Below are 15,214 nucleotides of genomic sequence, written 5' to 3'. Positions count from 1 at the left end.
CACATTTCTGAAGTAAGAGAATAATTACATTTATTCTGAGATGTACATATAACATTTTATTCTAAGAAAAACTGTTTTTGTTTCATTATTTTACTTGCAGTAGAAATGAAAATATAAAAAAAAGTATAATGTAAGTACACTCACTGAAAATGACTAGTTCCTTTTCACTGAGAAAATTTATTTTCACATAATTCTCATTATTTACACATTACTTCCTAATCTCTAATTAAATAATTATTACAACAGTATTTACACATCAAAAGCCCAGCTTGTGAGAATAATTTTAATTTTTATGTTTTTTCCTTGGATCTAGTCTATAATATTGGTCAAGTTGTGACCAGCAATTTACATGGATCCCCAAATTACATCCTGGACACCAGTAAGATGATCTTTCCTGCTTTTTTGTGTGGCCACAAATTCCACACGTCGTTTTCTGTCTTCTAGGTAGATGATTTAGAACATGTTCAGATGACACATGCTGGAAGTGGAAGGTCCATCAGGTTTCATGCAAAGTGTCTCAGCTATTGAAACTATGAATTTTTCTCTTGACATGATTTGGTCATAATTTTGTTTATATATGATATATGAATTCAGAATTGACATATCTAAAAAAGATTTTCCAAAACCTGTGCGTGGCTCAGTTGAAACATAAATGGTAAACAGATTTATCTTCTACATCCACTCCTCCCACGAATTGATTGTACCTGTGAATTAGATACAGTATATGTCTAGGGTTTCCATTCTTTGATACCTTTTCTACATTTGCAGCATTGAAAGCTGTAGATAAGGCACAAACTGGCTTCTGTGTCTTTTTTTTCTTTGAAGCCAGCAAGCAGTATTTTGCATTTTCTGAAATATCAATATCATTTTGAACTGTCAATTCTTGGGGTAGGTATTTTGAAATTTTATTGATTGTACCAGTCAGAAAAGTGTCATTTTCAATAAGATCCTGTACTAAAGGAATCTTAGTGTAGAAGTTATCTGTGTATAAATAATATTTTTTTTGTAAAAGGTTAAATAACAGTTTTTTTACTACGGCATGAGTAAATGGAATAGACTCATATCCAGGTACATAGAACTTTTTACCAGGATATAATTCAATGTGATGGGTGTAGCCAGTACTAATATCACGTAACTCAAATTTTTTAACCCCAAATCATACATGACCTTTATTGGCCAAGTACAATACATATGTTTTAGCTGGGTTTATATGTTTTTTTAAATTTGGAGTTCAAAAAATTTTTTAAAGTTTTATACTTTTTGAAAAGGATCATAAGTTGGATCAGTACTTGGGTGTATTTGCTTTAGAATCAATATGCATGAAACAGCTAATCAATTCAGATTTCATCAGGGATATTGTTTTTCTAAAGAAGGGTATGTGTTGAGATGGATTAGTATCCCAGTAGGATTTGTGGTTTTTCCTCTTAGTCAGTCCTGTGTTTTTACACAAACCAATAAAAGTTTTCATTGTTGCTGTGTTTACATCAACCCATTTGTGTAATCTGCTGAATTTATGTCTTTGAAGCCACTCTTGTTTTTCAGCAGCTATATATTCCTGGCATACTCATTAGTTTTGCAAACTAATCACAGCCAAAGGTTTTCAGGGAAAAACAAAAAGAAATATTTTATTGGTTGAGCAAACCTAGGAGGAGGATTGGTAGGGGCTACATTTCTAACAGATAAAGATTGCTAGGATTTAAAGTCTCTTCATCTGAATGTATCTCAGTCCATGTGTCAATACTAATTGCTGAAGGCCTTGGCTGAGAGTTATTTGAAGGCCCAGGTAGGGAAGCAGTATCTTCTAGATCTGAATCAGAAGAATTACTGTCAAGACGCTGATACATAATCAGGGTCTTCAATAGCAATGTTAGATTCATTTTTACTATTTAAAATATAATCTTCTTTTCACTATCATGTAAAGGGTTTCTTTACCCACCATATTTTTATAATATAAAAGTATTGTTATACACCTAAATGAGTCAAAAAAAAATTATCACTAAAAATGGTTAAGCACAACTAAAATAGATGATCAGACAAAAGTATTACAGGTTACGAATGACTGCTGCAGAGTTTTTCAAAACATAAGTTTTGTTTATAATACTTGTATCACATAATATACTTTTATGAGAATTTTTTATCAGAAATTCTTACCTATAACTACCAGTAAACAAGATATTTTAAACATAAACATAAGAACGAACTGCAAACTACACGGCAATGTAAATAGTTATAGATAACACACATGCTAACTCAATTTTTGTAGCTGCAGAAAATAGCTACAGCACTCCCAGCGAAAATAAAGTATACTATGAGAAAGAAGGATATTTTGTATTTAAAATGATAGTACAGTTTAGAGGATTGTCTAACCTTTTAATTCAAAACACATCTGTTGGCGATCAACAAAATCGACAGTTGCAATTTATGGGCCATATACCTGTTGATTTAATCAACACTTACTGATTCGAGGGTTAAGACATCGAGACTTACAGATCTTTATGAACATTGATTGTATTTGACACTTAGTTCTTGAGATCAGGTTTGCACAGATTTCTTTGAACCCCTTGTGTTTTCATCTGTATAGCTTCTACTACCTCTTCACTTCCAGATTGCCTGACAGAACATTTTGTGTCTAGGAAGCTGCTAGTCTCTTAAACTGGTGATTCCAATAGTGAATATTGTTTTGATACATTGGCTTTTTATAAAAAAAGGTGAGACAAGTCGGTAGTTAAGGTAAACAATATAAGATCTGTTCAAAAAATAACTGAGCATTTTTTCTCTAGTTCTTATAGAAATAATTTAACATGTTGTTTTTATCATTGGTTAGAGTTCATTCAAAGTAAATGCTGTGCCTTTGGTGATTTTTCCAATTAATAGTTCATACGAAGAAAGAGTTGCAATGCAGTGTTAAACTCGGCAAAAATTTTATTTAAGCCTAAAATGATTCAAGAAGTTTACTGGGAGAACTCTCCAAGATTTATACAATACTGTAAGTGATTCAGACATTTTAAAAGCAGTTGAGAATTTAACACTAAAGACTTACTTCGTCCAGGAAGATCATCAGTGTCAATTCAGATGGCACAAATTGGGCAAGTAAACAATTTAGTGACATCAATTCAATAATTAATAGGCTATGAGCAGAAGAGATGAGAATCTTTGTAGGTTTGTGTCACAAAATCGTAATTGGATTATTAGGAATGCATTATGTTGCTTCCTCACAATGCACTAGGAATGCATTGTGCTCTGAACTGTTAACAAAGAGCAGTTAGGAAATCATGTACAATCTGCCAAAACTTGTGAATTGTACAATCACAGTCTAACAGGTGAACTCTTCTTGTGAACAATAATAATTGGTAATGAGATATGGGTGTATGGATATAACTCAGTCGTTGGCAGTGAGTTAGAAAATTGTCACAAAGATTGAAAAAGGCATGCAAAGTCATTCAGATAAAAAGGCAATGTTGCCAGTCTCTTTTTATCAAAGCCATTGTTTACTGCAAGTTTTTCTACATGTAGGGTAGTCAATCAACCACAATTTTTTTTCTGTTTAGCCTCCAGTTCCACCGTAAGGTATTACTTCAGAGGATAATACGTATAAATGTAAATGAAGGGTGGTCTTGTAGTCTCAGGATTGACCATTCCTGAGCAATTGTTTATTTTTAATTTTGTATTTACATGTGTATTTAAAAGTTATATATGCTTAGTAAAATGTTTTTAAAAGTCTACTAAGTTTTGGTTTTTGTATGTACAGTGGAAAAAAAGATGACAAAATTATAGATCATAGATCATAATAACATCACACTGCATGCTCCCTAGAACTCATGGTTCCAAAACTCCTTTTCAAGTAAAGTAAAGTAAAATTAATAGAAAATGGCAATGTTTAGCCCAGATTTATTGAACCAGTTCTCATATCAATTATAAATATCACTTCCATATTAATTTCCAGTGGTGCTTCACTAAACAGCACTGTTCTTAATAGTAAATTATATTAACATCATTGTATTTTTAACACTTTTTTTTTTTTAAGGAGAGAAGATACTCCAGCACCTCAACTGATACCAAGAAACTGGCCACAACTCCGGGATGGACATATGGTATGTATTTCAAATTATTCATGTGGAAATATTTTTTAGTGATATTTTATAAACTTTTTTGTTTAAATCTTAAGAAATGGTTAAAGAAAGAAAAAGTTAATGATAGTCTTTTGTTCATGATAACCTTAACAGAATCTGTTAGTTTTTAAATATTAATTCTACAATATCAGCTTCTTTTTCTTTTAATTTCACTATTCAAGCTTCACCATACGATTATTCCGATCATTCTTTATTCTGATCTTCACTCTTTCTGCATTCTCCTTAACCGGTCCATCAGCTTTCTTAATGATTTCTTATCTCTGCAGAATGTGGAGATGTTCTTTCAAATAAATATATTTTTTCAAAATATAGTGAAACCTTATTCTGAATTCTGTAGTAGGCATACCCTAATTGCTTTTTGAAGTTATTATATATGTAGATTATCGTCAATTAATATTTCAAATAAATATTTCAATGTCTTAATTTATAATTAAGTTATAATACTGTGTGTTTCAAAATGAATATAGGAGTTTTAAAGCTGTGTAGTATTTCTTAAGTTTCATGTAAATTGATTAATTATACATGAAGTGAAAGAGCAATTCAAACAGTTTTAGCTGTGTCCAAGCTCATAAACTATTTCCTGTACCTTCCATTTGAAAACATTAGTAGCAAAAGTGGCGACCCCCCCCCCCCCCCCACCACCAGAAAGGGTTTTGTGTTTTGCAGTTTGCAAAGTGAATCTGTAATTACTGTTCAACATGTGTTGTGTTGTGATCCCTCGAGTGACATGAAAATTTGTATAAACAATCTGAAATCACTGATGATATATGTTAAGGAAACAGTACAGGATGACTGAGTGTATCCAGACAACATTAAACATGTAAGAGAGTCTTTTGTGCATAGTCTTAGGAAATCCATTAGGAAGGTTAGTTGCAAATTAGCAATTTCAGTGACGTGTGTGGGGAGGGTTTTAAGGAAACGCTTACAACTGTGTCCATATTGTTAACAGTTGTAACAAATTCCTAAAGCCTACAGATTATGGTTTGTATGCTAGCTTCGCAAATAAAATGGTGCACTGTAATGATGAAGACTTTCTTTATCATGTCCAATTCAGTGACGAATCAACATATCATGTTAACGGAAAAGTAAACACTTGGAAATGTGCATATCTGGGGATCAGAAAATCCTCTTGAAATATTGCAGTGTGAATGAGACTCCCCAGAACTGATTGTTTTTTGTGCCTTATCCCAATGTTATATGCAAGTTTATGGGCCATTCTTTTTCGTTATAGCAAGTTTGTCTGGAATGAACTATCTTGATATGCTACAACTGTGGCTCTTTCCTCAATTGCAATACGAACCACAGAACTTTATTTGGCAACAAAATGTGCACCTTCTCACTTGCATAATGCTGTATGTGATTGATTGAATGATATTCTTTCAGACTGCTGAACTGGTTGCCGGGGACCAGATGACAGAGCTTGTTTGCTGTGGCCTCCACCTTTGTTCGATCTAACCCCATGCAATTTTTTCTTAGGAGGTTTATAAAAGATCAAGGGTATGCGGCACTGTTACCAGCTGATCTACCTGACTTGAGAAACAGGATTGAAAGCAGCTGTTGCATCAATTACTCCAGACTTGTTGATTAAAGTATGGGATGAACTCTCCTGTCGATTGGTTGTGTGCCATGTGACAGATAGTGCTCACATTGAACACATATAAGAAAAACTCTTGAGTTGCTCTTTCATTTCATATATAATTTATCATTGTATGTAAAATTTAATAAATATGAGGGCTGATTTTTTTTCAACCTCTGATGACCTATAAAAAAAGATATATTGACATAAAATGATTTTATTACTAAAAGGTTAGTAGAATCTAACTTATTTTTTCACAAATCGCCAAGACGAGGCATTTGTCATATCGTGACACCAGCTTTCCAGTGCGACTTTAAAGAAGTTTGCTATAAGTTAGGTAAGGTATGTCTTGACAGCCTCCTGAAGTTCTTCATTGGTGGCAAAGTGTTGTATGCCCAACCATGCCTTCAGTTCTTGAAAGGAATGAAAATCGCTAGGTGCTAGGTGGACTATACAATGGATGGTCAAAAACTTCCCACTTGAATTTTTTGAGAAGGTCATCATGTTGGCACAATGTGGTAGTGCATTGTTGTGGATCCAGACCATGCTGGGTGAGAGCATACGTCATTTGTTCTGGATCGCTCTATAGAGGAGACGTAAAAGATTCACAATAAGCTTCCTTTGTTATTGTTGTCCTCTGCTCCATAAAGTCCACCAACAAAACACCTTTATGGTCCCAAAAACCTATAGCAATTGTTCTCCTGTTAATCCATGTCTGTTTGAACTTTTTCGGCTTGTTTGGAGAAGTGTGGATCCATTGCTTATACTGTTATTTCATTTCTGGATTGTCATACTGGATCCAAGTCTCAATGCCAGTAACAATAGACTTTAAAAAATCTTCCCCTTCATTATCGTAATGCGTGAGAAACATTAAGGCTGATGCCATTCGCTGCATTTTTTGATCGTCACTCAACTTTTTTGGGCCCCAACATGCACACAGTTTTCGGTATCCTAGGGCTTTAGTCACAATTGTGTACAGGCAAGACATTGAAATTTCTGGGATTTCTGCAGAAATTTCACTTATTATAAACTTATGTTTGTTGTGGACAAAGTCATTAACATGCTCGCTCAACCAGTCATGCAGTAAAAACAGACTTGTGTCCTTGCCCACCTTCATCATTGACATCTGTTTGCCCTTTAAATTTTCTGCACCATTGCCATACACTACCATCCCTCATAAAGTTTTCACCATACAGTAGGCTTATTCTGAAATTGATTTCAGCAGCACTACATCCTTCTGCTTACAGAAAATATGTCACACTTCACAACTCATACTTGGCAGGAGTATTGATTTGTAGTGGCCATGTTCAATTGTCCATAGCTTTGCTCACACTGATGCAATGGAGCTGGCAAAGGCAGAGGTTGCGGTGGGGGGGGGGACATCTGGTCATCCCCCCTCCTGTTCATAGCCCTGTTGGGATTTAACGGGTTGGGGGGGGGGGGCAGCGCAATTGCATGATACGCAGACCTGGCTCCCACCTATTTCTAGTTTACTTAGATGCATGATTGGAGGTTGAAAAAAAAACAGCCCTTGTTTTAAAATAACTTTAAATCCCCAATATTCATTTTGAAACACGTTACTTTTAGTACGTTTAAGAAGTTTTGATATATCATTTTATATTGTCCTAGGGACATAGATTTAAAGATTCTTTGACTTTTTTAATAATGACTGCTATATTGGTGTCACTTGGAAGGCTGAATATCACATGCATTTTAAAGTAGTTTTGCATGCTGTTGTTAATGTTGGATTTGGATTACTGAAGATAATAATAGAAAACAAGCTCATTTATTATTTTTCTTAGTGTGCTTGGCATGAGACTCTTGCCCGACAGGTAGTCTTACTCTTTAAGACTTTGGAGGTTAGCATCCCCATGGCCCTAGCCTATGCAGCTTTTCTTCATACTAAGGTGCAAAACGCTTTACACCATAAACATACACCTCACCAAGAACACTATGCAAATTACAACATATACCCTTACACAGACACACAACAACATCTCACATTGTTCCAATTACACTTGGTGATGTTGCTATACTTTACGAACTGCAACTATAACCCAAGGAAGAGACTATTGTACCGATAGGTGGATGGCTCTATGTAGTGAGTCTAAAACAGTGTCCTCTGGGTACCAGGGTGAACCCAGATGTATGCAGCCCTAGCTGCAGTACACATGCGCTCTGCTGGAGTGGTCCATTGAATCGCTGGTCCTCATGGAAATGAAATTTCAGTTCCATTTACAAATATTTTGATGGTTGTTGGTCCAGTAGAGAAAACTAGTTAACCCAGGAGTTAGCTGAAGATGTGTCAAATGATAAAGAAACAAGAAATTTTAAAGGGAGTGGTAAATTACCTAGTTTATGTTTTCTTGTAGTTAAGTATAATGAGGAAGGTAAATCCTTTAGTAACATTTCTTATAAATAAGTGCGTCATAGCATCTTGTGGTTCTCTGAAATCTATTAAAAAACTTATTGGCACCCTGCTGATTGTGGTGAGTAATGATGAGGTGTCAGAAGCTCCTAGCCCTTAAGTATATAAGAAAGGACAAAGTGATAGTAAAGCCCTACAATACGCTGAATTCCATCAAGGTATCTTTTGCCATGACTTGGCTGTATTGAACTATCAGAAGAGTATCATCGCACTCAGCCACTTCTGTGCAGAGGATTATGAGATAGAAGATTGGTATTGATGTGCCAACATTTTTACTTATTCTAACTATTTCTGCTCCAGTTATTTCTGAGAAAATATGAATTAGCTATCTTTCTGTTCCGTGTGCAACCTTATATACCAAACCCAAGATCCTGCTTTCAGTGTCAGAGTTTTGATCACAACAAAATTGATTGCACAAGGGATCAAGTTTGTATGCATTACAGCCATACAGGATATGATGATAGCGCATGCACTGAAGCTGAAAAGTGTATTAATTGTAAAGCTTCACATTCTGCAAGGTCTCAAGAATGCTCCCTTTATAAGGAGGAACAGGCTACAATAAGGATGTATTGAGCAGAAGGGTCCTTTTTTGTGGCTCATTAGGAATACAGAAAATCCCTCAACATGAGCAATCCGGTACAGCTCAGAATTTTGTCTAGGCTTTTTTTAACAATGTGCAAAAGGAGAACGAGTGCACATCATGCAATGAACTGACCAGGCTTTGTCAAACCAGGTAAAATCCCTCACTTTTGCTATTATATATCATTGAGTACAGGCAAGAAAAAGGATATTTTTGGGGGAAAGACCAACAGTAGTTTCTGAAAATCACTTCAATCAGTCACCACCAAATAAAATTCCTGCTGCACCAACTATGCAGCAAACTACAAAAAAATTCCAATGAAGCTATATATTAAAAAATAGTCACCTGGTACAGTGTCTCCAGTCTCCCAGGCTTCCAAATCCTCACCACCATCTCGAGGTCTCTTCAAAGATATGGTGGTGGCTGAAGTGTCTGAATAAGTAAAGCACTTTCTAAAAGTTGTATACAGCAAAAAGAAAAACCGGATAATATTTTATAAATAATCTGCATGCAGAGTTTTATATATAACAGGAAAAAAAGTAATTTTTATGGGTACAAATATTTATTATTCATTGGAATGTTTGTGGTCTCTGTTCTCACCATGAGGATATCGAAAAATCAAAATGCTATTAAAAGAAGAAACTCCATTGATACTGTGTTTACAGGAAACTCACTCTCATTCCCAGGATGAATTGTCTTTTTGTGGCTACATCTGCAAGAGATGTGACCATCAAACTTAAGTGTAGAAGATGTGAAGGTGTGGCTGTTTTCTTGAAGTGAATTTTATTAGCCACATGGATTTCACTGGCAACAAAGATCCCTGCAGTATTAGTGAAGGTATCGGCACCATTTAAAATGAATATCTGCAGCTTTTATCTTTTCCCATATTTTGATGCCAGTGAAGATGTCTAATCTGTTTTCACAAATTCCTTTGCCTTATCTAATAATTGGTGATTTCAACTCCCATCACTATTTGTAGATCTCATCATCATATTCTTTTCCAGGTGCTATAGTTGATCTGCTGAGATGGAACTTTATGTTTGCTCGTTGAATGGTGGGCTGTCTACATTTATGTTCACCCTTCAGAATGTGAGAGCTCTAGCCATTGAGTGTTTTGGTGTACTAAACAAAAATCCTTGCTGAATTATGTTGATACGATTTTGCAGACAACTGTTTCATCAGTTATGTGGAGAAAAGTTTGAATCATGTCTGGAGTTTGAAACTCCTCTTCTGATTGTACTGGAAAACAATGGAAATTGGTATCCTTATCACCTAACCAATTCATGTGGCAATGTTAGGAAATACATTAATGTCAGTTTCCCTTACATCGTCATATTGTCCTGAGTTGTTGACATTTACAAAGTAAATTGAACATTACTTTCTCTTTTGATGAGCTAAGGTATATCTTCAATAATTCCCGTGACACTTCCTCCAAAAATGATAATATCAGGCTCAGTATGTTATCTCCCCTCCTGGATACTGTATTATAACATCTTTTGTCTGTTTACTAGAAAATGTTTTCTGACCAGGTTTTTGCAGATTTTTGGACAAATTCGTTGGTGATTTCCGTATTGGAATCTGGTAAAGGTAAATCATACTTCCAATAAATCCAATCATACCTCCATTATCCTATCTCCTTGACTAGTATCCTGTGCAAGTTGATGGAATGAATAGTAAAATAGTAAACCGTCATCGTGTGTGGCACCTTGAGAAAAAACCCTTAAGCAATTTTGTTTTCACTGACACAGATTGTCTTTCAGTTATGTAGTTGACCTGGAATCTGTTATCCAGAATGCCTTCATACGTTGCCAATGCCTGGTTGCTGTATTTTTCCATATACAAAAGGCATATGACATGGCCTGGAGCAGAAGGATCATAAATGTACTGCAAGAATGGGGTATACGAAGGATTCTCCTTGCATTTATCAAAGTTTCCTCAGTAGTGCTCCTTTTGAGTTTGGGTTGGAACAATGGTATCTTACAGTTTCACCCTAGAAAACAGAATATCACAGGAAAGTGTTCTAAGTGTTAGCGTGTTTGCCATAACCATAAATTCTATAGTAAACTGTTTGTAGAAACCTGTTATGTATTCATTATTTGTAGGTGATTTTCCAATTTACATTGCTTGTAGAACTGTATCTGTTGTTAAAAGGCTGCTCCAAAACACAATAACTCATTTGGAATCATGATGTAAAACAACTGGATTCATCTTTTCCCCAGAGAAAATGAAATGCATTTGCTTTTCCCAGTTGAGGGAACATGTTAATCTTTGACTATTTATGTGGTAGTTGAACCTTCCAGCCAGGTTAGAGTTTTACCATTGTTTGACTAACGAATGACATGGGTAACATATTTAAAGGAGATGAAGGTAGAATGTTTAAAAAAAATGTTGAGAGTTTTGTCTAATACGTGTGTTGGGGAGCAGATGAAGTATGTTGTGCTTCTACCAAGCTCTGGTTTGTTCCTGTTTGGACTATGACTGCATGACTTATTCATCCACATGGGCCTTCACTCTTAGGATGCTCATTGTAGTCCATCATTCATTTGCCCATCCTGCTACTGGTGTCTTTTCTTTAGCCTCATGGTAAATCTTTTAATGAACATTGGTGGGCTATCTATTTGGTATAGATGATACCAATTTATCTTCTCATATTTAGCTCACATTAAAGCACAACCAATTCATCTAACCATTGTTACAGTTTTCCCCAACCTGCATCTTAACAGTATCAGGAACGGCCGAGATCTACTGCCCTGCTAGGCATCAGAGCTCTCTTCTTATCTGTAAACATACAATTACCTCCAGTCCTTACTGTTACTCGATGTTATTATATCCCTCTTGGCGGCTTGCTCTTGTAAATTATTGGTTTATCTTTTTCAATATAATCATAAAAGTAGATGAATCCGATTTTCTTACAAGAAGAATTTTATAACATTGTAAATAGAGTGATTGCTGATGTATACTTTATACAGACAGCTCTAAACACGATAATTCTCTCGGTTGTACTTTTGTGGTTGGCAATAGGACATATATGTTTGGCCTCTCCAGCATCATCAGTATTTTCATCACGAAGCTGTATGCTATTAATAAGGTCTTAAATATAATTAGCCTAACATTTCCACACTTTACTTGTCTATTCAGATTCCACGAGTGCCATGTAGACATTAGTGTTTTGTACTCCAGATACCTTGTCTGTGAGATACAGCCTGTTATCTCTGAAATTACTCAACGTTACACGAGGGTGAACTTCTGCTGGATTCTCAGCCATATTGAAATTTCAGGTAATGAGTGTGCCGATAGTGCGGCAAAAGGGGCTTGCTTGCAGCCTCCTTTCATTAATCATGTTGTTTAGGACGATCTTCTGTTTTCTGAAAAGGGTGGTTCATGATGACTGCGAAAGTGAATGTTATGCTACCATCAGCAATAAACTTTGTCCAGTTAAGAACACTGTCACCATGGAGCTTTTCATGCAACAATCGAGCTCTTCATGCAAACCATCGAGAGGTGGTTATTATTTGCTGTTTACGAATACAGCACACTAGCTTGCTCGTGGACATCTCATGACTAGAACTGATGCATCCATTTACGTTCACTGCAACTGCCAACTAATGGTGCACTACATCCTTATGGACTGTGTCTGTTGGAAATTTAAATTACGTGCTAACATCCAAAATATTTTAGTTAACAATATGACAATATCATCTATTTATGCTATTTGGAATATACCAGATGGTAATTTTGTTGTTTTAAGTTAGACTTTTAATATTGTATTTCATTATATTTTTATTTTGCCTTTAGCTTACGGCATAGGCACTTTACATCTATTTATTTTCACTTTACATTCTTCACGCTGTACTGCGTGAAGAATTTTTTTCGTTAAGATATTTATTGTTTTAATTGTTGATTTTATTTGTGTTATATTACTGTTATTTAATTTTTAAGTTTGGTATACTAACTTAAATTGTCTACTATAGTAATAGTGTGCTAATAACGACACTTATTTGTGTGCCCAGAAAAAAGATGAGATGCTTGTTATTTTTTGCAATTGCTGTACCTTGTTGTAGCGCCTCATCTCAGGTTTTGTACACTTGTTAGGTTTAGTACCTTATAGTTACTACCTTATCATTTACACTTCAAGGAGTTATGGATTAGATTCAGTTTAAAGGTAGAGGAAATTAAAAATTTTTACAATTAATTTCATGTAGCCTACATGTTTGTTATGTTAATAAGTTACTATAATTAATAACTTACTATATGTTTTAGTGTGTTTTGAAAGAAGGTCCTTTGAATCGTACTAAAATAACTGAGAATGGGAAGCGACTACGGAAGAGTTGGGCATCTTCATATGTAGTTCTTACTGAACTTCAGCTATTGTTTTTTAAGGATATAAAAACATTTACAGCAATGGTAAGTAAAGCACTTGATAAGTATAAAGTATGAGTAGTACTGAATTAAATTAATTCTGTAATTAAGGTAAATAATATTGGGAAAAGTTCATATTTTTAAAGGATTTTTGAATAAATGTTAGTTAAATCTGTTTCTTGAAAAAGAAAGGTTTTTCTCTATTGATATTCTTTTAGTGTATATCCATAATTAAATCTTTAACAGTGAGAGGGATGAATTAAGGAATGAAGAACTGAGGAATCTCAATGCACACGCTACTTAATGATTACCATTAAACCTATTTTAACACTGTAATAGACTATAATGTTTTCCCAGTCGGTGTGGCTATTACATTGTTTAAAAAACAAATTGTTTTTTAAACAATTTGCCAGACCAACAAGTTGTTGGTCTGGCAGAATCCTTATTTTAACTTTTAATTATGAAAGATCTGTTGTCAACTAATACACCAGGATTTATGGAATGTGCTGATTATGATTAAATATATGTACTGATTTTCAGATGAAAAAATAGTAGAAAAAACATGAATTGTTTACACATCTGAAATTAAAATGTTTATATTTTCTGGGTTAGTTGAGTAAATACAAATTACTATGTTAAAAAGAGAAATTAAAGAGCGAGTAATTATTAAACATTAATTTTCATTTTATGTAATTGTGTTGTTAGTTATATGTTTGGTTTATTGATCATTGTTGAACATTGAGGATTTTGTATTCTCCATTTCTCTGCATACATACTAATCATCCAAGCGGCATATAGGCAATCAAGCATGACATGCAGCTGCTCAGTTAATTTTCATATATCTGAGTGATTAGAAGGTGCATTTTGAACAAGAATTTATATTTTATCTTTTATTTCTTTTTGCTTAATAAATTAATTCACCTCAAGCTTTTTAAAGCTTGTGCATGGGAATATGGAAGTGGTATTTTGCAGTACATGAAAAATGCCATGCCTAATTGGAATTTGAACCCTGGATGAAAGGTCGAAATCCTATTTATTTTTAATAATGTCTATATTTCTGCTAATCATGAAACATTTTACACTATCACCATATTATATCTTACTACATTATTATTAGTTTTTTTTTTTTTTTAATTTGCCACTTTTAACTTTAAAATCTGCATTTATGTGTTTTGCACTACTCATTAAAAATAATAATAATGTTATATTAAAAATGTGAGTATTTAAAGAAAAACATTTATATAATGTTAAATAAATAAAATTAAAAAAATATTACATTATCTATTTTCAAATATATGAGGTTTGATAAATATGCTGAATTTTATTTTTCTCAAAAAATCCTTATTTATTCATCAACCTTGATTTTGTCACCTTCAGTGTATTTTTTTTCAGATATATTACATTTGTGCCAGTGCTTTTTCCGGTGTTTGAAGCATCTCTGGAATGTAATTTTTGTTATGGTGTTTAGCTCCTTCAGTGATTCTGTCTTATCTCTTTAGTGTTGGCAAAACATCATCTTTCATGGTCCTTTTCAGCTTGGGAAATAGGAAAAAGTTGCAGCAGTCTGTGTCTGGTGATTATGGAGGCTGAGGCATCATAATGGTGTTTTTGGCCAAAAATTGATAAACAATTGTGAAATGTGAGCAGGTGCAGTTGTCATGAATTGTTTCATGCCAAGATTCCAGATGCTTTCTTCAGATTATTTCATGCAAATAGTGTAGAACTATTAGTAGTTCTAGTCTTATTGACTCTCTGATAGTGATTTAGCAATTGTTCTAATAATTTTCTTTGTTGTCATTGGTTGTTGATGTGTTGGGACGTTCAGTGCACCTATCATCTTCACGGTTCTCTTGGAAACATTTGTACCACTTGTAAGTGCTTGTTTTATTCATAGAAGAATTGTCAAAAGCAACATTCAACATTTCCAATGCAGTGCTGTTTTTATTCCATTCTTAAAGAAAAATTTAATACAAATTTTTGTTCTACATTTTCCACATGTTAAAAATCGTTGACCATACCAAAACACCTGTAACCTTCTCAACAGCCAAAAATAAACTAAGCATCCAATATGGTTACCAATGTAAACTTACATTAGGGACAAGTGTACCATCACAACAAAAAAAAAGAGACAGTTGGACTTA

General features: G+C 34.3%; 1 protein-coding gene across 3 annotated transcripts in view; it reads left to right on the top strand.

The window, feature by feature from the left end:
- Nucleotides 1-15,214, top strand: part of LOC142332635 (uncharacterized) — a 166,949-nt gene that overhangs the window by 88,047 nt on the left and 63,688 nt on the right. For all 3 annotated transcript variants that reach the window (XM_075379331.1, XM_075379401.1, XM_075379268.1), the window contains exons 7-8: nucleotides 4,025-4,091; nucleotides 12,975-13,118. In XM_075379331.1, the coding sequence (XP_075235446.1) occupies nucleotides 4,025-4,091; nucleotides 12,975-13,118 (211 nt within the window). The remainder of the gene's footprint in view (nucleotides 1-4,024; nucleotides 4,092-12,974; nucleotides 13,119-15,214) is intronic.

This window comes from Lycorma delicatula, chromosome 1 (assembly GCF_047948215.1).
Source record: "Lycorma delicatula isolate Av1 chromosome 1, ASM4794821v1, whole genome shotgun sequence".
In the NCBI taxonomy this organism is placed as follows: domain Eukaryota; kingdom Metazoa; phylum Arthropoda; class Insecta; order Hemiptera; family Fulgoridae; genus Lycorma; species Lycorma delicatula.
The sequence above is the reverse complement of the archived record's forward strand: the minus strand, read 5'-3'. Positions and strand labels throughout refer to the sequence as shown.